Source organism: Falco rusticolus, chromosome 10, assembly GCF_015220075.1.
Source record: "Falco rusticolus isolate bFalRus1 chromosome 10, bFalRus1.pri, whole genome shotgun sequence".
In the NCBI taxonomy this organism is placed as follows: domain Eukaryota; kingdom Metazoa; phylum Chordata; class Aves; order Falconiformes; family Falconidae; genus Falco; species Falco rusticolus.
In genome coordinates this window covers 1,166,174-1,191,116 of record NC_051196.1, presented here as the reverse complement: position 1 = coordinate 1,191,116, position 24,943 = coordinate 1,166,174, and the positions used below count along the sequence as shown (strand labels likewise).

The 24,943-nt window shown below is 40.7% G+C and overlaps 1 protein-coding gene across 2 annotated transcripts in view; it reads left to right on the top strand.

Annotated features, from left to right (window-relative positions):
• Nucleotides 1–24,943, top strand: part of KCNQ1 (potassium voltage-gated channel subfamily Q member 1) — a 363,600-nt gene that overhangs the window by 38,358 nt on the left and 300,299 nt on the right. For both annotated transcript variants that reach the window (XM_037402862.1, XM_037402863.1), the window contains exon 2: nucleotides 10,433–10,523. In XM_037402862.1, coding sequence (XP_037258759.1) covers nucleotides 10,433–10,523 — 91 coding nt within the window. The remainder of the gene's footprint in view (nucleotides 1–10,432; nucleotides 10,524–24,943) is intronic.

Sequence of the window (24,943 nt, the reverse complement as noted above, 5' to 3'; positions counted from 1 at the left end):
GTAAAATTAGCATACAGGTTTACATGAACCAGTAAACTAGTTGCACAATGTTGTGGGATAGTGCCTCTCTCCTCAGATGTGGAGACATCTGCTTTTTTTTTGTGGAGACTTTTCCTTTTCTGCTGCCTTGTTTTGCTTCTTTAGGGTAGGATGGCATTCTGACTTGGCTATGTGGAATATCCAGAAGCTGGTAACTAAGCGTAAGCAAGCAGTTCTGTGAGCTGAGATGACCAAGTCTAGTTTTTCTGTTGTATTATTAGATGCATATGCTTTAGGAGGCATGATACAATGTCCTTTGATCTGTAATTGTAGAGGGAAAGTGATTAGTAGTGGTACTGCTGTGATGAAAGTAAATAGGAAAAAGAAAAAAGAGGGGTAATACATACAGCTCTTGAAAATGCTCTGTCAGAGGAAGCTATCAAAATAGTGTCCAGCCAGCCCAAACACAAGAAGCCATTAGGAGTAAATATTGTTGCTTTTTAAAAGAAATGTTGGGTATTTCAGGAAAGTATTTTCAAGTCTATTTTTTAAAAAATACAGTATTTTACTTAGATCTAGTTAATTTAGATTTGATAACATCAAAGCAGAGCAATAGTTTAGGCGTTTCAGAAGCTGGATTTTAGAGTCTCAGAGACCTTTTAGTATTTTTCTTTTGATATTTGGATACTAAAATTATTTTAAAACTCTGCTGCCTTGAATCTGCGGTTACAAGAAAAGTAGAATAGTGATGTGGTGAGCCCTTAGACTGACTATATAAAACTCCACCTAGAAAACAAGATTTCCTAGTATTGTGGCACTCAGTTTCTAGAACGTACCTCTCTCTTTCCACCCCCCCCAACCCCCCCCCCCCCCCCCCCCCCCCCCCCCCCGACAATAAGAACTTATCCAGAACTGGCCAATAAAAGGGAAGTCCTCTACTGCAGTAAGAACAAACTTTTGCTTTCAGTGATGGTGTGCAACTGAGGTATTGTCCTAAGCCCGTGTTTGCATCTTTTATTTGTTTTTGCCTAAATCTGCCTATTGTGTAAAACAGGCAGAGGTCCTGAGGACCATTTGCAGGATGCTCCCTGTTCTCTTCCTGGTGCCACCACCACCGAATGACTTGGCCTGGGCAGCTGAAAACCCATGGTTAAGCTCTGCTTATGCTTGCATGTATGCTTAAACCAAGGACAGGCTCAATTGATGGTCAGCTTGAGATGGGTCGTGTGTTAGAGCTGCAGGCAATGAGCGCACAGCAGTGGATGTCTTTCAGAACATGATGCTGGATGAGCTTGTGCTTTGAATGACGGGGTGCTGCAGGACTTGGGCAAACCTGAATGTGAAATTGAGAGGATGAGGACAGCACACAGGACTGTACTGGTTTCCTAATGGGATTTTAGAGTGATAAAAAGTGAAGGTGAGATATTCCAAGCAAAATAAGTTGTGAAAATTACATTTCCTTTCCTGCTTTGTAGTGTTTAATCAAACCACAAAAATAAGAGAAATAATAAGAGCACTAATGACTTATTTTTCTCTTGCTAAGCCTGAGGTGCACTTAAGAGGAATTGCAGAAGTTCTCTCAATTCACAGTATTGGGTGAAATCCTTTCCTCATTGTGCATGTGCACTTACAACTTCTGTGGCCGTCATGTTGCAATGTTGGATTTTCTTGTTAATGATCAGGCCCGTTGGATGCTCGTTATGAACGATCTGAGGAGCCTTGATAAATCTTCTGCAGTCCAGCGGTTCTCATCTCTTGGGTCATGCGCTTGTTTTAAACGTTGCCTATACTTTTTCCAGTTTCTTACACAGTACCTATCACCTTTCTCCTGTTCAGCCATGCCTGTTCTCAAAGGAAAGCAATACCTTCTTGCAGGATGCAATAACATTGCTTTTTGTGAGCAGTCAACCTTTCCTCTTGAAGCATCTTGATGTCTGGTTTGCATTTCTACTGCAATCATACCCTTCGCCAAGACCTTAAAGGCTTTTCCTGCAATAATTACGATGCTGTATCCTAAATGACTTTTGATTCATTGTGTGCTTTGTGCTTTGGTACAGTGCCCATAATTTAAATTATTTTTACAGACTCTAATTTCCGAGAAGAGCCACGTAAGTGTGCTAGAGGCCTTGCTTATTTAGCTGTGTAGCTAACCTGTTTTTCTTAATATCAGACTACCCTGGATTGTATGTGATCTTTCTTGTACAATAAAACTGCTTTCTCACACAGGAGCTAGAAGATGGTATTTCTTTGACAAGGAGTCAAGGAGCTGGTTAAAAATTATGCCATTGTTTCCTTCAGGAAGCGCCAACTATACTTTGCCTTACAGTTGGAACAAATACGTATTAACAGGAAGCTCCATCTGATAGACCTAAGCTAACACAAACAGAGCATTCGCACTTTGTCTGTTGAAGGCTTTTTTGATGACAAGTGACAGCTGAGAACAGTGATCTGCCTAGTAGCTTGACCTGTGTAGGACATAACAGAGAGGAAGCGCGTGTTTTACAGGAAACTGTTCTAGCCACTTCCTGGAGGGAATCATGCTTCTCTGCATGAATGCAAGTATACTTTCCCTTCTGCTGGGCATCCTCGTGCTGCAGAGAGGCTGGAAGATGTGAGGGGGCTGTACCCCTCCTTCCTTCCCCTGCCTCAAAAACTAAACAGAAAAAGGTAAGAAAAATCTTTAGGGGAAAACCGTGTGAGGAGCCTGCATAGCCAGAGATGTAAACCCCTACTTTTCTTTTTTTTTATTAGGACTAAGGTACTTTTTTTTTTTTTTTTACTTCTTTCGTCTTCAGCTATGGTTTGTTTAGGTTGCTGGTCTCTTCTAACTCCTTGCTACAGTGGTTTTTTAATTTGCTTTTTTCATACTTCACCCTGTTTAATGGATCTAGACCCAAACTAAAATTTATATATTCTCTTGGAAGTGAAACGATTTTCTCCTAAGCAAGTTAGCTGAACTGGTTAGACGGCACAGCTAACACAGTTATTATGCAGTTTTCATTCAAGGATTAGAGAGTTCACAGCCATACCCTGGAAGAAAAATGCATGTGTTAATAGAAATTTTGAAGTTGGCCAAAGGTATGGGCAAAGATTAATTGAAGTACAGGGCTCCTGCTTTCTAATCATGTAGCTTCAGCAGACCATTCTCTTGAAAACAAACGTGCTTTTTTTTTTTTTTTTTAATGGAGGAAGTGATGGAGGACCTCTGACATCCACCAGTTGCGTAACTGAATGCTCATTTAGTCTTCTGTTAGTACACTGGCACTGTTCTCCAGTAGTCTGTAGTCATGACAGAATTCATGTTCAATTCAGACTTGCTAAAGGGTTCATTACAAGACCTATGCATACAGAGTATTTATATGTGTGGATTTATTTAAGGATGGAAGTTTTCTCTCTATGGTGATATCCTGTTTCTTTTTTTGAAAAAACTACCCTATCTGAGTTTTTCACTTTTAAATGTATCTGTTGGTCTTCACACAATGCGATACCTTTATGATGATCCCATATAATAAATTTCCATCCTGTATTATCTTCCTGGCAATGCTATTTATGATCTAGAGTCCTTCCTTGTCTCTCATTGTCAGCAGTCCTTCATTTGACAAGTTTTACCTATTCCATTTCTAACTTCTACCTTGTATTAGATTTTTTTTTCCTCAAGCAATCCCAGAATACCTTAAATGAAAGAGCAAGAAAGACCTGGTGTGCCTAGCTGCACTAAGAAATTACTTGATATCAATTAGTATGAATGCTTACTTAGCTGGACCATGGAAATGACTGTGCAGTACTGTGTGAGGTGGTTAGGGATTTATGTTGACTTGTCGTAATATAAACCTGTTCACGTTTTTCATCAGGGAAATCCTGATGAAAATTAAATAAGGAATGACTTTTCTGGCCTGGAATGGGACAGAATACATGACAGAGTGAAAGAATGATCCTCTGTCTTCAGTGTGTGTCTTACATAAAGTTGTCTGTCTAAATCCTCGTTGCAGTAACTTTTTGTTGTCTGTAAAACTGCGTGAAAATGCCCTTTTATGATACCATTGGTCTTTGTGTTCACAATCTGCAAAGTAAGTGTCAGTATGTGTAAACCATGGAGATGAAAGATAAAATAATGATGCTGTCATATGTTTTATTGAACTAATCTGAACTGGATATGCAGCAGCATTACAGTTTGCAAATTATGATGATAAAGAGAAGAAGCTGCCCATATTTAATCTACACACTTGTGTCTTTCATTCTCAGTGTCATCCTCCCAGTTCTTTTAAAGCTGTATGCTTAGAGGAAGTTTAACTTTGTTTTTATTACTTTGTTTACTTATGAAACCTATTGCAGGTAAAAGTTAAAGGGCAAAAGAGTAGTTTACTCTGTAAAAAACAGACCCCTACAAAACAAAACACCAAACCCACCCCATGAGTTACAGGATTGGTGAGGAGGTTGCATGGTTGGTGATTGATCATGCATGTGACTAAACAAAGCTGTACACTCAAAGAAAGGCAATCCAGTTGCTCAAAAGTAAAGTGCGGACAGAGGTTCAAGAAGGGCGCTTGGGTAGAATATTACCAAAGACACAGAAGGACCCAAAAGCCTTTTTAATTTTTTTTTAATTATTTTATTACAGAGTATTTCTTTCTTGGTTTTAGTTGTTATCTCCAGTAGACAGAAAGGATGAACTAATTAGCCATTGACCTCATACCAAAAGAAAGAGCACAGATCCAGTAGTTACTAGCTAATGTAGCATTCCCTGTATGCAAGGGCACTGACTGTTGGATACCTTCAAGATTGATAGCTGTAATGAATAAAAGTTGTTCGAAAGAGCAGACTTACGTCAGCTATGACTTATGCTTACATGACATTGGACAAGAAAAACTGGCTGTCTTCCTCAAGGGTTAGAACTCAAGTTGGGTTTATATAAATTGAGCTGAACTTTGCATCTCCCTCCTCATCTATTTAATGTTTTTGAGGTTTTAGCTTAATTTAGGGCCTAATGACAACTTTTTCCAGGATCATGGAAAGATTCCTACTGAGAGTGTGTAAGAAACACTGCAAGAAGTAATGAAATCTTCCCACATTTTAATACTGGTTTTGATGATGATGGCTGCATGTGCATGAGACTATGCTAATCTGGTCAGTAAGTACTTCCAGCTTGTCTCAAACACCTTTTTGTTTAAATGTTCCTGGTCGTATCACTGGACATATTTTCTAAACTTTTATCGGTTCTCCTACCTGTGACATTTACTAAATGAGCATTGTTATCTCTAAGTAGGAGGTTAATTGTTCCTTTGATCATTCTACACATTGTTTCAAGCCACAAAAAAGACATGCTAATGTTCTTAAACCATAGTTAAACACAGGAAAAAAAGCAGCAACTCTGGGCTGGAGACTGCAAAGTACTGAAAGCTACCTCTAACATGTCCAGTTTCTGCAGCTGCCACTGAGGTCAGTGAAAAAGCTCTAAGTCTGAATCTGTTCTGAAAGTCAAAATATAGTCTAGAATAATCAGAAACCATTAAATTCACCTTTAGCTCTTAATATGGTCCCTTTATATTGCTAAATATAATATATATACTGGCTGCTCATGTTTACCTGTCAGCTCTGTGATTCTTCCCTGGAAATTCTCTGACTTCTCAAACCTGTTTGAGACAAAAAAAATACCTAAATCTTCTGGCTGACTTCATGGAGTAAGCCAAATTTTATTATTTATTGTATATTTGCCCACATGCACACTTTTGTTCATACAGTCTCATGTAACTCTATCTACACCTGTGTCTGTGCTTTTCTCTGTAATGGCTAGTATAGCATAGACACACATCCCAGGTCTATATACAGGCTTGGTTGTACATGAGCTCAGTGTGTTGCTGGAGGGCTGCACTCCGACATTGTTTAATGCACGCTGAGACAGCTCCACTTCTGGGAATGACTCCACCAGGTCTGCAGTGCCTCTAAAAACCGAGCTGGAAAGGCAACCACAGAAACTGGCTTCTAGTAAGGCAGTGCTGGCTCAAGGGAAACAAGTTGCCCTGTAATAGTCTACTGAAAACTTGGTGCATGAAAGAAAACATCTGTTGCTTTCTAAGTATTAGGGTCGATGCTGCTTTGATAGTGCTTTCATGGGTTTGCATACAGAAATGCAAAGATGATCAGACCGTTGGTGTTAAAAGAAATGTCGCACTGTTAAATATGAGTTACTCAGAACTAAGTATTTTTGACTGTATCTACTGAAGCATTATCTGTGATTTATCTACATGCAGGCAAATGCTACTTTGTAACCTGGGACAGGCAATATGGCAGAGTTCACACACCTCATCTCTAGGGCTTGCTTGGCCCCACAATCTAGTTAGATCAGAGCTGATGAAAACCCAAACTCTTCATTGCTCTGCTTCCTTTCTTGAAGATGCTCGTATTTGTGCACAGAGGGCAAACAAGCAATGGGTTTCAGGAGATAAAAGACTGGTGGTTTCCAAAAGACTAAGCCTTTTCTGACCGCTAAAGAAATCCCAGCGTTGTTCTGTCTGTCCCTTCTTTGGAGGAAAAAGGTATTATATGGAGTCGTTAGGCTACACACAGTGGTGAATGTGCTACTACTCCATATACAACTGGTGAAATCAGCATGGGACTATATGCTTAGCAAAGTGTTCCAGAGTGATTGATGCTAAACTGTTAATTAGTCTTAGATCTTTAAGTCCCTGAGTGATATTATATGGGCCTAAGGTATTTTTGATTTTCTACTGCGAGACAACGAAGCAAGTCTGGCTAAGTAACATGCTTTTCCACTTGTTAGGCTACAGTAAAGCAGCTTGGCTACAACCCAGTGAAGAGTAAATGATTGTTCTGTGAAGTCTAGTAAGTGTTTTGGGATTAGCACGTATACTGGATAGCCCATATTCAGTGTGCCTAATTTAAATGCCCATGTTTAGAACCTTCACCTGCTCAACAGTTGAAATAACTAAACATTTTTCTCATACCTTGTTTCATATGGGATATAAATTGCTCCCTGAATGTGTCCAGTGTCTTTCCAACAACAACAGAGCTTTGACGTGCAGGTGAGGCTTTGTTTGTCTGAAACAAAACTCTTAACTATCTGTGATCATATGGTTGATTAGGATAGGGCTGATACATCTGTCTAGTAGTAATTTGTTTAATGCTTCTTAGTGTAAGGTTGGTTTCAGTTGCCCATGAGTTTGATATTAACTGGTTGCTTGAAAAGTTCATGTGCTTAGCAACTGTATCAAGGTGAGTACCTTTTTTTGGAAAATGTAGTAATAGTGATCACAGTAAAGTGACATTAACAGTGATAGGATTATTTTGGACATGTGGAAATGGTAACATTTGCTTTGAAAAAATGAACCAGGTTTGGGGCTTTGAAATTTTATCTTCTGTTGTCAGGGTTGTACCTTTGATTTTCCCTGTGAAAATTCACACAAGTTCAGTTACATTCCAAATACTTCGGGAGAAACAAAAGTAAATCACAGCTCTCACAGTAATGGAAGCTTTCTGAGCCTGACAGTTAAATTTCCCCAGGGTGATTTTCACATACAGCAAACTCAATTTTGAGGTAGAGTCTGTCTTTGCAACTGTTTTTCATAACTATTTACCTACAGTGAACTTGTCTGCAGTCAACAAGTGAAAGCGGGTAGTAACTGTGAATCTGTGCTCCACTTCTGGCTGAGGAGAGGGGATGTAGCTGTCCAAAAAAAGAAAAAAAAAAGTGGCATACTTTTCCTGTTTTCCATTTTCTTGGTGCCTCACTCCCTTCTTATGCTTCAGAAGTGGAGGAGTAAGCCGCTAGTACTGAAATAAAAACAGGGTAAGAGCTGAGTGTTGGAAGCAAACAAGCAGTAGACTAATGCCAGGGTATTTTTTCCCCCTCAGTTTTGGACCCTCTATTCCTTATGTGCAATTGATCTAGTCTCAGAAGCAAAATAGCGATGCCAGTGTGACAGGGTTGGTAGCTTGGCTGTGGTGCTCCACTGACACAGCTGTACTACTGTGAGTTGTGAGCATCTTCTGTCTAATGTCAAAGAAACAGATGAGAAGCAGCAATATCTGACCAAACATCTTTGTTTTGCTTGGGACTGTGTATTTTTGGATATGAAGGTCTCTTATGCTTCAGCCTGGAAAGAGCACAACAATCAGTTTCAGGAGTTTTCCTGGGAGTCAAAAAACTCCTAGATTAGTGAAAGTGAAACAGACCCATCCATGTGCATAGAAACCCGTGGAAGTGCAGTGGCTGGCCCTTAATGCAGTCCTTATGTCAGCCTTCAGTTTCTCTAATAGTAGCAAGCAAAGAGATTTGACAAATGATGTACCTAAAGTTTATCTTCCTGTCACTTAAGCACACAAACTTTCACCTTTAGTCCTTATTAGGTTCCTCCTTAGCTGCGTTTGTTCAGACATGGGCTCGTCTGGGCTGCGGTGCCCTCTCGTGGTCTCGGGTACCGCCCGAACTGCGCTTCCGACAAGTCTGCTGCTATTAACGGGTGTAAGAAGAATTCACGGTTACCGCTCAGGATGTGTTCAGACAGCTTACACCATCCCATGCAATTTATTGTTTGCTTTGGTCTGGTACTTCTGTGTATGTTGGACTTTTTATCTAGAGGCACTTAGCTACCTCCTTGCAAATGAACCCGTTTATGTTCATGTTGTCACGTGTATCGGTCTTAAGCAATTGTGGGAATATTGCAGCTAGAAGGGCTGGATACCTGGGGAACATTTGTGTTATATTTCAAATGGCTAGCTAATCTGTGCATTCCCCTGCCTTGTCTGCACATCTTACTTCTATTTAAGAATTGCCAAAAGTAGAGATGCAAGGTAAAATGGGAAGATTTTAGAGATAAATCAGAAACACCTATGTGTTTATACTTTTGCCTAAGTAAAAGTGTATCCTCATGTCTGTTTGTGTCGATAAGTGATAAACTCTCTTATTAACTTCAGTTCATTATCACTTACTAATTTGATTTTTGTACCTAATTACTTACAAACTTCCTCTCCCCAATCTTGTAATGTGTTTACAGTATTATTTGTCTATGTGTACATCAGACTCGCGTGTGCTATATTTTGAAGCAATCATGGGGCAGTCTAGCTTCTGTCAGCCCTGACACCTTTTTGTTTTCCTGAGTGCTTGGCCTTTCAAAAGAGTCACCTAATGAAGTTCTCACTTATGTGAAAAAAGATAAAGGCTCTGGGTGACTTCTGCTGAGCCATGCTAATGTGCAGCCATTGATGTCCTGTTTTAATATTTCTCCTCTTGAGTTCAGTTTTATTCGTTACATCACTTCTTTTTTTTATTGCTGTTTTTCTGAGAAAAAATATTATTAACAGTTTTAGTTGTCTGTAACGGGAGGGATGATTTGGTGGATTTTGCTGCGAGTTTCTGTCAAGTGCAAGGAATTGGTCTTGTGTGTCTCAAAAGAATTGTGAAAAATATCCCAAACTACTAGCTCTGTGTTTAATAAGTGAATGTTTTAAGTCTTCTTCATTGCTTGTGTCATGTTTTAAAAAGAAACACACAGTTGTTTGGGAACTGGAAGCTGCCTATGCCTAGTGTATAGTGGATAGCATCCAGTTTGGGTCTTAAATGTTTTGCTTCCAAAGTGCATTACGTTCTTTTAAGGCAAGCAGCAGTCCTGCGGGGTGGTGGGCATAGCTGAAGCTGCTCAGGGAAGGGGTTTGGAGGCAGAGGCTGCAGGGCTGGGCAGCCTTGCTCTCCAGCTGGGGGAAGAGGCTTTCTGGGGGTTACAGGCATTTGGGCTGAGTTTGCTGCAGCTCCCTGGCTGTCCCAGATCTTACCTTTTGGAGTCAGGACCTCCTCCCTAAGGACTCACTGGGGCGGCGGGGACTGGGGAACAAACCCTTATATTCCCACTCTCTTTCTGATAGTTGCTTTGAAATTTTGTTTTATTTAAAAATGGAATCAGACCTAGGTTGTGTTTCAGATGGCAAATGTCAGATTTTATTTATCTGGGGCCTTTGGGGGATTGGTTATAAAAGGGAGCGAGGGCAGAGTCTGTTAAGCTCTGGCTTAATTGGGGTTTCTCTTTGCAGTTTATTAGAATTTGGAACTGCAAGAAGGCAAATATTTGAAACACATTGAGGGGGTTGTGTGGTGGTGATTCAGCTGTAGTAGCCCTTACAATGGGAAAGAACAAGGAATGCTTTTTTCCTGAGGGGCTAGAAAATAGCAAATCTTAGAGGTAGGCTAAAGCTAATGTTATTTTGTGGTTTCACCTGAGAATGTGCAACCCAAAAACTCAGTGTATGAAGAGCAATAAACTATCCAACATGAGGCAGGATCACTGAAAGGTTACCAGCTGTTTTTTAAGGTAATCCAATACTAGTGACATTTCTGTTTGTATAGATAATGTATAGATAATTTGTGATTGCATAATTATCTGTTCTCACTCTAAGTTCTTGCTAGACTGCACTGCATTATTTTAATTTTTTTTTTTATTTACAGCTTTCTTATTGTGCTGATATGCCTTATCTTCAGTGTGCTTTCTACAATTGAACAATATGCAGCTCTGGCTACAGGGACGTTATTTTGGATGGTATGTATGTGGACGTTTATGTGAATTGATGCATATTTGTTCTTAATGTGCAAGTTCTGATCTCCTGAACTAATACCATATCAAGCAGAATGTTCCTTATGGTTTAATTGGCAAGAGGCTCTTCTGCTTTTCTGTAATGAAGTCTGTAAAACCACAGAAACACCAAAAATCATGGTAAGACAAAACCCCAAGTCTTAGCCTATATGGCTTATACTGAAGGCACCTGTACACAGTTACCTTCTGTTTATAGCAAGCATGTGAATAAATGACTATTATTTTACTTGTGAAAGCATGGTCACTGTGTTGAGAAAATGCTAACTAGCAATTTAAATGTTTGTTCAAAATAGTTCTTGTAGCAGTGCACCAGTACTATCATTGTTACGTATAACATCATTATTAACATGAAAAAGTTCACTTAACCCCATCAATAATAATGAACTTTGTCAGTGTATCTATTCAATATGCTAGGGTTTTATACCTAATACGAATACTGTACGTATAAGAATATAGTATATTAAATTTAGTGTCAATCACATTATTTCTATTTCACGTATCTTCATGTCTGGTATATTATTTTTAAATAACTTGTAAGTTATTTGAACTCTTATGTGTAACATCATTATTAGTTGCCAGCTAAGAGAATCTATACATGTATTTCTGCATCCAGTATCTTTTCTGTTTTGTGGTTTGTGGTTCTTTTTGTACAGATTTAAATCGGTTTGGTTTCTTTTTTATCCATAGCTAGTAGTTATGGATACTTCTGCCAATTTCTATGATGAATTTCACTTGTGATCTCACTCATCTTTGCAATATATCAATATTTTACACGTGTGTTGATTCAGTGAAATAACTTCTAGTGACAACATAACAAGTGATTTCATTCCACCCTTAACCTCCCATGAAATCATGGAACTCATTTTGTGTGTCCGTACTGTATGTAGTGTGTACTGTCTGTATGTGTGTAACACATACAGGCCAGTCAGCCTCACCTCTGTTCTTGGAAAGGTGATGGAACAGCACATCCTGGAGGTCATCTCAAAGCATGTGGAGGAAAAGAACGTAACTAGAAATAGTCACCGTGGATTCACAAAGGGGAAATCACTCCCAACCAACCAGTTAGCCTTCTATGATGGAATGACTGGGTAGACAAGGGGAGAGCAGTGGATGTTGTCTACCTTGACCTCAGCAAGGCTTTTGACACTGTCTCCCGTAACATCCTTGTACATAAACTCAGGAAGTGCGGACTAGATGTGTGGACAGTGAAGTGGGTTGAGAACCGGCTAAAGGCAGAGCTCAGAGGGTTGAGATCAGTGGCACAGAGTCTGGCTGGAGGCTTGCAGCTCGTGGTGTTCCCCAGGTGTCAGTGCTGGGTCTGGTCCTGTTCAACTTACTCATCACTGACCTGGATGAGGGGACAGAGAGTAACCTCAGCAAGGCTGCAGGTGATACAAAACTGGGAGGAGCAGCTGATACATCAGAAGGCTGCACTGGCCTCCAGTGAGACCTGGACAGGCTGGGGAGCTGGGAGGAGAGGGACCTGATGAAGTTCAACAAAGGCCAGTGTCAGGTCCTGCTCCTGGGGAGGAACAACCCCATACATCAGCACAGGCTGGGGCTGACCTGCTGGAAGACAGCACTGAGGAGAAGGACCTGGGAATTCTGGTGGACAGCAATTTGCCCATGGGCCAGCAGTGTGCTCTCGTGGCCAGGGAGTCAGTGGGATCCTGGGGTGCATGAGGAGGAGCAGGGTCAGCAGGTCAAGGGAGGTGATCCTCCACCTCTGCTCTGCCCTGATGAGGCCACTTCTGGAGTGCTGTGTACAGTTCTGGGCTCCCCAGTTTCAGAGAGACAGGGAACTGCTGGAGAGGGTCTTACAGAAGCTACAGAGATCGAGGGGACTGGAGCATCTCCTTTACAAGGAAAAGCTGAGAGAGCTGGGCCTTTTCAGCCTGGAGAAGGCTGAGAGAGGACCTCATCAATGTCTACAAATACCTTAAGGGCAGGTGTGAGGAGGAGGAGGCGGCCAGGCTGTTTTCAGTGGTGCCCAATGACAGAACACGGGGCAACGGGCACAAATTGTAACACAGGAGGTTCCATCTGAATGTGAGGAAGAACTTTACCTTGAGGGTGATGGAGCGCTGGAACAGGCCACCCAGGCTGCGGAGCCATCTCCTCTGGGAACATTCAAAACCCGCCAGGATGTGACTGTGCAGCCTGCTCTAGGAGAACCTGCTTTAGCAGAGGGTTCAACTAGATATCCAGAGATCCCCTGCAGCCCCCAACCAGTCTGGGATTCAGTGTAACATGTATGCAATGTATTCAGGATTACATACAATGTCTGTAATATCCAATATGTATTGGGTCTTCATACTGTTCTGTATTATCGTGCTTTCTAAGTAGTGTGAAACAGTGTTCCTGTTCTACATGTCATAGTTTTTCTTATGATTAATGTAACATTGAAATCTTACTGTCATCTTTTCTTGGGAATTCAGCAGTTGTTTGTTCATTCAGTATTGGTATATTCTGATATCTTCAAGAAATTGAAGGGGATTACAGTGATCCATTGGTCCAAAGCAGTAGATGGGCCAGTATGCTCTCTGCTTTATCGGGTTTTGGTGGGACTTGCAAAAGAGTCATGGCACCTTGCAACACAAATATGAACGTTAGCATCTGGTTCCTGTTAGTGTCATCTTAGCAAAATTTCCTATTCTGTTCTTATTTTAAGATTTTACTTTCACTCTAATATTTCATTACATTTAATTTTGACAGTTTGTAACTGAATTCTTAAGGAGGGAGTTAATCACAGATGACTGGCTTAAGAGAAACTGTAAAATGCAAAGAAAGAAGAAAAAAGAAAGTGTAACAGCATACAGGGATGAAAAAACATAGTGATGTAAGGGGACTTATTAAAGCTTATAAGAGCACTCTTTCTTTGCAGTAGGAATTAATTTCTCTTTTGTGTTTGTAGAAGGACTTTTAGTTATATCACAATAATAATTTTAATTTGGAGCCAGACACTGGAAGTAGGTAGCGTTGTTGTAGGTGAGCAAAAGAAGGGCAAACAAGTTGATTTACAAACTAACGCTGAGCATGAGAGACCTCAAAGGTGCAGCAGTGTAACCTACCAGGAGGAGTATTGGTAATCTTGAAAAAAGTTTTTTTGCTTGGGGATTAACTGGGACAGTGAGAAGGGAGGGAGCTTTTGGCCATGTGGAATTTGAGATTTATGAGACCTTTCATGAAACTTGAGTTACACAGCCCAAGTGTGTGCTCTGTGAGATTGAAATAATTAAAGTAATACTTAGGGACCTTTAACTCTTCTTTTCTGAAGATTGTAAGTCGAGTCCACCTTTCTCTATTTTCATTCCAAAGGGAAAATTACTGAAACTTTGTCAAGAGCAGATTGCTTTTTATTTAGACAGTATTTACTATGTAGGGTAGAATTCTTTCTAAATGAATTCTGCTTTGCAGTGCATCAAATATAAGGCTGAGACAGTGGTACCAAACATACCATGTCATGCTCTGAAATTTTGCCTACTTGAGATTTGTGGACTTCCTGTATTTTGGAGGGGGAGGATTTGACCAGGCACCCATAGGTCTGAAATTCAAGAAATATCTTTATTATGCTGAATGTCTAGAAATGAGTGCTCAGCATTAGCATGTGGGTATGCTGAGCTGAACAGCCCCATGGAGCGAGTCTGGTTAGATGAGCTTACTGCATGGGCACTGTAAATCTGATTCATCTTGAAAATGAGAAGGAATAACTGCAAAAGCACGTGTGTTATCTGCAAACTACTGTGTAACAGAATCCCTTCTACAGCCCACTTGAATTCCATGGCATGGAAGATGCACATTTGGAAAAGTGCAGAATCTGTTCCTCCTGACTGAAAAACTAGTCAACAAGACCCTTGAAAACACTCACAATTAAGAGCTATACTGCTTTATTTCCTGTGTAGCCAAAGGATTTTGCTCTGACCCTGTGAAAGATCTAAGCACCTCCACTTCAGCAGATAGTCATTTTGAAACCAGAGACTAGTTGCATTAAAGTTACAGATGGAAGCTGTGTCTCTTTTTTGTGAACAAGAATTTCATGCTTCAATAATATAGTCATATAAGATGTTCCAATTATATGAAAATAAGAGCTAAAAAAGCTGTTGAGATTATAGGTATATGTTGTTTTCTTTTTATTCTGGAGCTCCTTGTCTTATAACATCACTTCCCACTACTAGAGGAGGAAATACAAGATGTTATTTTATCAGTAATTTTAAAGCATTTAAAAATGCTTCTCTTTTTCATGACAAGAGAAATGCAAGCTTAAGACTGGAAAAATAAACCAGGGAAAGTTTATATGTGTTCCAAGTGGTGTTCCAGTTCTAGACAAAAAGCTTACAATTAGCTGTTGAATCTTTCTCTGCTTGTCACCACACTTCAGAAGGCAAAGAGCCTTGATGAAAGCTATACCTAAATGCAGTTGTAATGGGAGATTAGGGGAGAATTGGCCTTTTGTTAGTTTCCAGAATGCAGTGAAAACTGTTTAAATTTGCATGTGTTTATTTTATCTTTTTTTTTCACTAGATGGTGCTGTTGGAGGGGTTTGACTCCAGTTACTCATTGGCACTTGCCCAGCGAGAGCTGGAGTCTGAGCCAAGACTGTGAAAGGATCATCATTTTGAAGGGTATATGTACACTTGGCCCATTTAAAATAGTGGTGTGGGAGAGCTTTTGCCATGACTCATAAAGAGAATGTGGTATATCTGTATAAAAATTGATTTTGAGACTACAATATTTAAACTATGGAAAAAAGTAATTCAGAGATGTATGTTCCCAGAGAGGCCATATTTTTCTTTTATTTTCATAAGCAAGGATTTTATGGTGCCAGAACACAGCAGAATGCCGTTATCTCAGCATGATCTAAGAAAATCCAAGTGCCTGATCCAAGGGGATTAAATATTCTGCTGAACCAAGGGATATTTAGTGTGCCTGAAAAAGCTATTTTCTGGTAGGAATCTCATTTCAATATTGATTCAAAAAAAAAAAAAAAAAAAAAGGAAGGTTATGTTTTCATGATGAAAGTATAAGCTCTTGCCAGCATTCTGTTTTCTGAGTACCTTTTATACTATAGCTTACTTCTTACTGAAGAAATTAAACAATTTTTAAACACTAAAAAGACCATCAATTGAGAGATAAGAGTTTTGGGTGGTAAACATCAATGTTATTTGCATTGAAATTATTCCTACAATTAAGTGTCACGGAGTCTAGGCCTACGAGAAACCTAAATTTATTTTTTTTAATATTTTGAGTATAACCCTTGGGTTTAGTTTGCTGGAGTGTTTTGTGGGCCTTGTGAGAAAGAAAAAAACCTACAGCTTTTGATTCTGAAGATGGTCTTCACAGAAAACAAAGGGTTCAAATAATTTGAGGTGCTTCCAACATTATTTTTTTTTCCTCTGATTATCTTCTTTGGTTAAGAAGGTCAAGAGAGACACTTATGATCTGGACACTGGTGCATTTTCATCCTTTTTGAAAAATTAAATGGGGTTAATGTTTCTAAAGAATGCCTGGTGATAGCCCTACAGGTTGATCTAATTATAGATTCTCTTTAAAGAACAACTGTAGCTGAGAAAGTGAAAAATTTGTCTTTGCAGCCTCAGCAATGTCCCCTGGTCGGGCCTAGAATGAGGTGAGCTGATGTAGATGATGTGTGTGGTGGACTCGTACTCTTTAATCCTTTTCCTTTGCTGGATCTGCAGATGGAAGTGTCCAGGGAATCGCCGACTGCATTTCCTTTCTGCCATTCCCTTGATAGCTGAAGTTGAGAATCTCTGCTTTCATTTAAAGTAATCTTTATATTGTAGTAAAAAGGCCAAATGTGAGTGATTCGAAGGCTCAGGAAACATGAATAGAAATGAAAATCGCCCTCCCCGCTTCTAATTAGGTGACAGTATAGTTAGTAGCTGGAACAAGGAGCTTCCTCTGACTCTGAACCCAGGTGTTTCTTGCTGCACTTCAGTCTGTGGTTCTGATGTTTTTAGCTGAGCTGTGCTGGCAGAAAATGTGAGTGCTTCTAATCTACTTCATTGCAAAATCAGCTGTGTTGGTTTGAAATGCTGCTAGTAGTAACATCTTAACTTGTTCCAGCTGTTTGCAAAGCAATCCCTTGTCAACTCCCCTGGTCTGTATATCAGAATTATGTGTTTAATGTAAATGTGATGTTAAAGGGATTTAATTGATTTTGTTATGAAGGTTGCGTGAACATGCTTTTAGTCCAGCTTAAATTCTGCTTTATGTCCATTCTGAACGGGTCTGAGGGAGACAAATCAGATGCTTCTAAAGTGGAAATAAGATTGGCTGTCAGGGACAGTTGAATCAACTTAACGAAATGGGCTTTAAAAAAACAAGAGGAAAGCTTATTGTTATTTTAGCGGAGATGAAGTCTGAACTGAATAGGAATTCCAAGGAGTGAAGAGGTGAGATTGAAGGAAAGTATGCTAAGATCAGTGACGGAAAGGTGAGCTGCTTTTTGTTTTTACATGTGCTAAAAACCAGTTGCAGAAGGGAGCGATCGTTTCTCCTCAAAATCCGCAGAGGGCAGCATTGGACCACACTGGGTCCTTCTGGGGTGGCTGGATTCAGACCTTGGGTTGTGTCCTGAAGTAGATCAAAATATCTTTTGGAAGAAGTGCACTATTAATAAAGAAATATTTTTTCACATGGGCTTGGGGAATTTTATATACGAGTAATCAATAAAAATAATTCTGAGAAAAAGGTGAAAGAAAAATTGCTACCATAGACAACTCTGGCCACTTTGTAGTTGTAGCCACAAAATACATGCTGTTTGGCCTGCATGCTTCTCATCATATAGATAGCCTTATAGAAAAAAGTGAGAAAAATTAAAGCTTTCAGTGAAAGGAATTGGACAAATATTTGCATGGAGGAGAAAGAAAAAGACAGTGCATTTGTCAGCACACTGAAAGATTTCCAGTATGTTATATCTCTCCAGGTATGCTTTTGCCATTGTCTTAGATGTTTCCTTTTCAGTGAGGAAATAAGTTTATTTGGCTAAACTTCTGTAAATTTACCACCAAAAGTGACTTTCAGTTGTATGTGGTAAGAATAAGCAGTCATTTTCATAGAAAGAAAACTCTTTTTACATGTATTGCATCTATTTCTTCTAGCAGGTTCAGAAGTTCTGGGTTTGAATTCTGTTTTTAGTCTGCTGCACTGGAGTGTGTAAAGATAAGCCTGAATGCAGCAAATTACTTACTTCCATTTCTGACTTTTCTAATAATTATGGGTGGTGGTGGAAATCCCTCTTTCTGGATTTCCGTACCTGGAATTCTTTGGTGGCATACACCGTCATTTAAAATAAAGTCTGCAACTACATCACGGTGAATAAAGGAATCAGAATTTAGCATTTGTCCCCACAGTATGCTGGGATGAGATGGCCATGAAGCACCAAGCGTTTATTGGGGCTCAAACTCTGAAGACCAAGACCAAGGCAGGCTCTGGGAAGAGCGGCCTTCCCCAGGCTAGCAGTGGAGCTGGTGACAGCTTGCAGGCCAGCACGGAGCACCGGTGATGGATTGGTGCCGTCTGCTGGCTGCTTGGCGGCCTACGCGATCCGACGTGGCGATCTCCCTCGCTTGGCGGCCTACGCGATCCGACGTGGCGATCTCCCTCGCTTGGCGGCCTACGCGATCCGACGTGGCGATCTCCCTCGCTTGGCGGCCTACGCGATCCGACGTGGCGATCTCCCTCGCTTGGCGGCCTACGCGATCCGACGTGGCGATCTCCCTCGCTTGGCGGCCTACGCGATCCGACGTGGCGATCTCCCTCGCTTGGCGGCCTACGCGATCCGACGTGGCGATCTCCCTCGCTTGGCGGCCTACGCGATCCGACGTGGCGATCTCCCTCGCTTGGCGGCCTACGCGATCCGACGTGGCGATCTCCCTCGCTTGGCGGCCTACGCGATCCGACGTGGCGATCTCCCTCGCTTGGCGGCCTACGCGATCCGACGTGGCGATCTCCCTCGCTTGGCGGCCTACGCGATCCGACGTGGCGATCTCCCTCGCTTGGCGGCCTACGCGATCCGACGTGGCGATCTCCCTCGCTTGGCGGCCTACGCGATCCGACGTGGCGATCTCCCTCGCTTGGCGGCCTATGCGATCCGACGTGGCGATCTCCCTCGCTTGGCGGCCTATGTGATCCGACGTGGCGATCTCCCTCGCTTGGCGGCTGGGGGGGTTGGCCGAGTGACACAGGCCAAGGTGGCAGTTGTGCTGAGCAACCTTCCCAGCTTTCCGTATATGAACTACAGTAGCGTGACAGTTTTCAGAAAACCTTGCTTTTGTGTTGTATGCCGTGTTTTGAAAAATAGGGGGATCCATGCTCCAGAGTTATGAGTAGTTCACCTTTCTCAAGAGCTTGTGTTTGCACTTATAAGACACAGTATACTGGTGTTTTATTTGTTTAATTTTTCACATAGCTGCATTCCAATAAATTCTGTTTGAAGCTGCGTTTAAGAAAATACCATCACTGAAAAAAAGGGTGTTTCATTCACTGTTACATCTATTGTTCACTTTTTATCAAACTTTCTACTTAAGGGTTAAAGTTTAACTAAACTTTTTGGGGGTGTAAATCCATGTCAAACTGAGAGCCTTTGCTTGGTAAACTCTAAAGAAACATGGTAAATATATTTTCTTGGAAATTATACACATTTTTCACTATTTAGTATTTTAGTAAACAGAGTTATACAAATTTCATCCTGAAAAAAAAAACCAAAAACAAAACCAAAAAATGCCAAACTATGAAATACTGGTGCATAGTAGAGCTAAGCAGTGAAAAGAAAGATTTTTAAATTTAGGATTTATGTGGATTAGTGTGTAATGTTTGCAGTGACAGGTGTTTCCTTTATGCTTTGCCCAAATGTCTGGAAAGTAGTTTGTCATTAAGTGCTACATTCAGTGTGTATCTCAATTTCAGTATAACTGGAGGGTCTATGGCTTTGTTAGGTCCTTGTTTTCACATCTGACCTCAGCCAGCTGGAGTCTATTGTTTTAAGCGTAATGTAACAGCTGACATAACATAACGGGTATCAAGCTGAAAAACTGAAACAGTGCAGTGAACTGATGCAAAGAGGGGAGAAAGGGAGAAGTTGAGAAGGAGGGACAGGGGCAAAACTAGCTTCATGATTCAAAGTGGAAGCTTGCTGGCGTGTTTTCCCAGGGGGAATTAGCTAGCAAATAATGGGATGAGTCTGTTGAAGTTCTATTTGCAATTGATTACATATGATAGACTACTGAGACAGGTTTGAGTTTGCCAGCTGTCACTAGTTGGTGGCTCTTGAATGGCTTTAAGTGGCCCTTGGTAAGCAAAACTGGAATAAACTGCAGGTGTGGTGTAATTGTAGTACAGAAAAGTGCCAGTGGCTTAGAAAAGAGGAGATTCCAGGAGTCTGTACAGAGAAAAATAACTTAAATTGAATACATTAAGAATTTTATTTTGTCATATTGGATTAAGTGGGTTCCACTAACTAGCTAAAAAACAAAAGCAAGTGGACTTCTTGGTGGCTTTCTTTTTCTTGGCAATTTCTAAAGTAAGCTTTTGTGAGTTCATTTTCTAGAAACTTAATTATTTCATTTCTTGACTTACGCGTTTGATGGTAGGAAACTGCATCTCAGCTTTGAGCGCTAACTGCTCTTGGGAGGGGAAGGAATGAATGAACATCCTGTTAGAAACTTGCCATGCCATGAAAAAAGTGACAAATATCTGACTGTGCACAGAGAAAGAACAAGAAGGTATAGAGATCACCCTCTTATTTCTTCATATGTATTTATGTATATGCTTCTTTACATATCTATATTTCTATATATAGAACATATGTCTATTTTTAGCAATGATTAGAAAAGATACTTTTAGCTGGATTTCATTTGTATTGACTAAAACCTCTGGCAACTCCACCCTACTGAGAGTTTATTCTGTGGTTTCGGGGACTGGGGGTGAGGGGAGGTCAAGACTGTATGTGCTGGGGGTTTTATGTACAGGGATATAGGCGACCAAATTAGGTTCTACATTTATAAGTGAGGGTTTTATGGCATGAGACATGCAATTGTGCAGTATGTTTAACTTTCTGCAGATGAGTAGTCGTCATGATTTCAGTGGAGCTTCCTGTGTGCATAAATATTAACAGGATCGGGGGTAATAGGAAAGGTTTAACAGTGTCTGCTTGTACTTAGGGATAATTTAGAAAGCATGAGAGCTTGATTTTTGTAATTCCAAGCTGTATTTATCTCACATTTAATATTTTAAACTTATTTTTATCTAATACGCTTTTATTTTGGTAGTATGAAAAATGTCAGTGTGACTGCAGTGTCAGTTCTATTACATTTGTCTTGCACAAAGCATTTTTAGGAATGTTTCTTTTGTAATATGGAGCTCAGTCTTATTTTAGCACAGTATCAGAAAGGTCTTGTGAAACAGTTTATTAGAGCTGTTGATTCAGTGACGAGTAATACATAGCATGGGCATTTATGCTTTATCTCAGCTTATAAAATAAATTAGTTCTGTTTTAGAGCTTAGAACTTGGTGTTTGTGCTGAGCTGCTGAAGAAGTCTTGGTAGCCCAGGGAACTGCTGCATACTGCATTTTCTGTTCCACGTTTCTGGCATGTCCTGTACCTTGGCTGCAAACAAGGATGGGTGCCTGTGTGCTCGGGTAGCAAACAGCATCAGAGGCTGTGCAATGGAGTAGGTTCTGTAGGTTTCTCTGAGTTGCCTCTAGGGACCAAACACTGGGACAGATATCCTAAAACTTCTGCACTGCTCAGCTATCCCAGCTGTTCATTGATTCTGGGGACCCTGTACCTCAGTGTATTGTTTACATTAGGTATTTCCACCAAACGCATTGAACATGAGCATATTTTTAAGATGGTGAGGGATCAAGAATTGTTATCTCAGAAACAGCAGGACTTTGAAGAACTAAAAAAAAAATAACCAAAATGCCTGTTGTCACACCCAGTCTGTGAAAGCAAGGTATGTACTTCCTCGCTTGGATGGTTTCCCTTATGCTGATGGCACTGAGGCTGATCCTTTGTTTCTCCAGCATGCTGTTGACATCCTTATTAAGGTACCTTTCAGAAACACTCCTGTTTGTTGTTTCTGTCAGCTGGACAGGATGTGTTTACATGTGGAATGCCCGCAAAAGGAGGTGATTTACTCGTCCTTTATCCCCCTCTGCAGCTGTTCCTCAGATTAAGGTGAGAAAAAGCACGTCTGCTGCAGAGGTAATCTGACTGTTCCACGGTTCCCTGCAGCAGGGTGGGTACAATGTATTTAGATGCTGTTTGAGCTGCAACGGTTACAGAACAGTTTCAAATCACAATAGGTGGGTATGATGATGGACCTCCATCTGGCTTGCAGGCAGGGAGCTTGACAGCTACCTTCTAGGAGCTGCTCCAAGCCATTGGTTTAGGATGTGAAACTCAGAACAAGTTATACTTAGTGGCCAGGGCAGGGGAAAAGGGAGGAGGGAAAAATCAAGTACTTACTCGTCCTACTTGTGTAATGCCTTGCAAACACAAATGTACTTAACCTTGCAGCATTCCTAGGAGGTGACTATTAGCAGCTTTACAAGTAAAATCGGGTGACCTGTAGCTTTTCCACCATAACTTGGCTCTGTGAGATAAATCCTTCAGAGAACCCAGGCTGCACTTTCAAGAATGGGTCTCAGCCTGCATAAACTGGCACTGCCAGCTGAAGAAATGGTCCTGCTGCTCCATTCCTTGTGCCAACACAAGCATTTGTGTAGCTATGTTGTAAACTGCCTTGGAGAACCCAGATGGGTTCAAACTAACCTTTTTTTTGGCCAGATTGCTTCTTTTGGCAGCAGTGCTAGTTTAATGTGTTTGTGGAACTGTAGGGTAAGATTTGTTAGAATTTGTTAGAAGTGCGATGGAAACTTTATGTGCAACACAATTTACAAGCGGACTTGTGTGCTATTCTTCTGAGAAAGGGTATTACTATTGTTTTTTACATTATAACCCATGCAGAGGGCTGGTCTGTAAGATCAAGTACAACACCTAGTAGACTGGTCACCCATACATTCTGAAAGATTGTCCCTACCCTCATAGACCTTGCAGCTTGAACAGGCAATATGGTGAAAAGGTGAATGGAAGGATGTGTGAGTAGCCTCTGGCAGCCAGGCACTGAAGCAGAGAAAGGACATAACTTCTGTTATGCAGCTTTGTCCTGCTCCACACATTCAGTTCAGTGATGTGCCTCAGCAATCATAACACTGAAAAGAGAAATATGTTTAATTTCTTGTCTCATTTCCTAAATTAAAATTTTGAAAGCTTTTTTTAATATGAAAGCTGAGATTTTGCCTCTTATTTTACATGCTTAGCTCTGTTTGTGCCTCTCATTAATTTGATGGAATAATGCTTTTTATGTTTACTTTGCATCTGTTTTGCTGCAGGACAGCAGGATATCAGCGTGACAGCTGATTGAGACCAACTTGACTGAAATTAATTTTATCCTACAGGTCTAGGCATGCCTACTATAATCCGGAGCCAGTTATTGAACTCGAATTGGCAGCTAGGCTGTCTCTACAAACAAAAGCTGTTTTGTTCAAACTCAGCTAGAACAGACAGGGTGTAGATGGGGTTGCAGAAGCATGTCTCTCTGGAAAAGCTTAAGAAGCAGTCATTTGCTACCTCTTCGCTGCTGCCCTTCAACAGGATTTTACTTTGCCCAGAACTGGATTGTACTGCATTTACTTTCATAGCCTGCTGCAGTGCCCAGCTGCCCCAGAAAGCTTTGTTTACCACCAAAGGTGGTTAAGACTAATTTGGTTAGATGGAAGAGGGCTAAGAGCACTTCCACAATGGGTTACTGTTGTTCAGCTTTGTGGGTGGTAATCTGCAAGATGAGAGGTTCAGTAATGAGGAGTTGGGTGTGGTAATATCTTCAATCTCTTACTGTCTTTGAAGTGATCGTGAGCACATGGTTGCACACGTCAGTATAGCCTAGTCCCATTATTATGTCATCATTATTATTAATACCATAATGGGCACATCTTTTGTTTTGAATTACTGCAACTATTTTGATAAAAAGGAAAAAAAACCCCACAACCAAGCCCTGCATACCTCTACACAGAATACCAGTACTAAATGTGTGTGCAGCCTAGGCCTGAGTTAGCAACTTACATTACAGATTCCTAGCACGTGCGTGTGCAGATATATATAGATATATAAAAAAGCTGTTGGGATATGAGTGGGATTTTTCAGACATAATGATGTGTTTTCATACTTGCATGTTAGGATCCGGCTCATTAGTGAAACAGTTAATATTTAACCACTATAAGTCATGTGCCTTTTTAAAGCAAACAGAGTTAAAAAGCATGTCAAGAAAAAATACTCTCCTTACTCCCAATTCTGAACTGGAAGCTTAGTGAGTTGCTATCTCAGCCGCAAGGAAAGATGCAAGAAAATTAGGGGCAATATGCTGACTGTATTGAAGTCAAAGTTTCTGCTTTGCATGTGCTTACAAATACAATTGTGATACAGTGGGTAAGGTGGAGGAAATAGGTGAAGGGAGTATGTCTGGGACCTTGTAGACCTGGAAAGCAGAACAAGATTTGCAGCAGTAATCAAAATGAGTAATTATTTCTAAACAAATACCTATTTGTGTATTTTGGTAACAAAACTAGGAAATTCCATGTTAAAACGTAGGAAAAATGCTTCCAAGTAGTATAGCAATAAGATAAAATTTCCTTTTCTTTTCTTAATTGGTTAATGGCCAATGAGAGTCAGAGGTGAGAAGCTCAGCCATGCATCAAGTCACACAAAAACGCGCACTGTGACCATTCTGTCCAACGACAAATCCCAAAACAAACAGGCAGCCTGTCAGTCTTTACTTTCTCAAGGTCAACAAACTGTGGTTCTGAAATGCTAGTGAAGCCATTAAGAGACAGCTGTTTCATGACTTGATTCCACTTTTGGAAAGCATCTGAACTCTGGTTTCTGAGTGTTTGGACGCAAGGGACCGTTAGATTTCATGTCCCGGGCAGCTTCATTTGTTTTGTAGCTTATGTGCAGGGATGGTTCTCCCTTTAAAACCAGATCATATCTTCGTAGATACGTAATGAGCTCTGTGATCTGTATCTAAATTGCTGATTTCTTCTCATTTTGTGTCTGTAATTAGCTTTCATTTGGAAAGAAGAGACTAGTGTTTGTAAATGAGCAGAGTAAGGTGTTTTCTTGCGGTTCTTTTCTCACTGCAGTGTTGCTTGCACTCTTTGCTAGGGAGAGGGAGTCCAATTGATGGTAATTTAGACAAATACCCTCTGGCACTTTAAATCTCCATTAAGTTGAGTCAGGTAGGAGGGGCCTAGATCTTAATGTCTCTTTAATATAAAAACTTCTC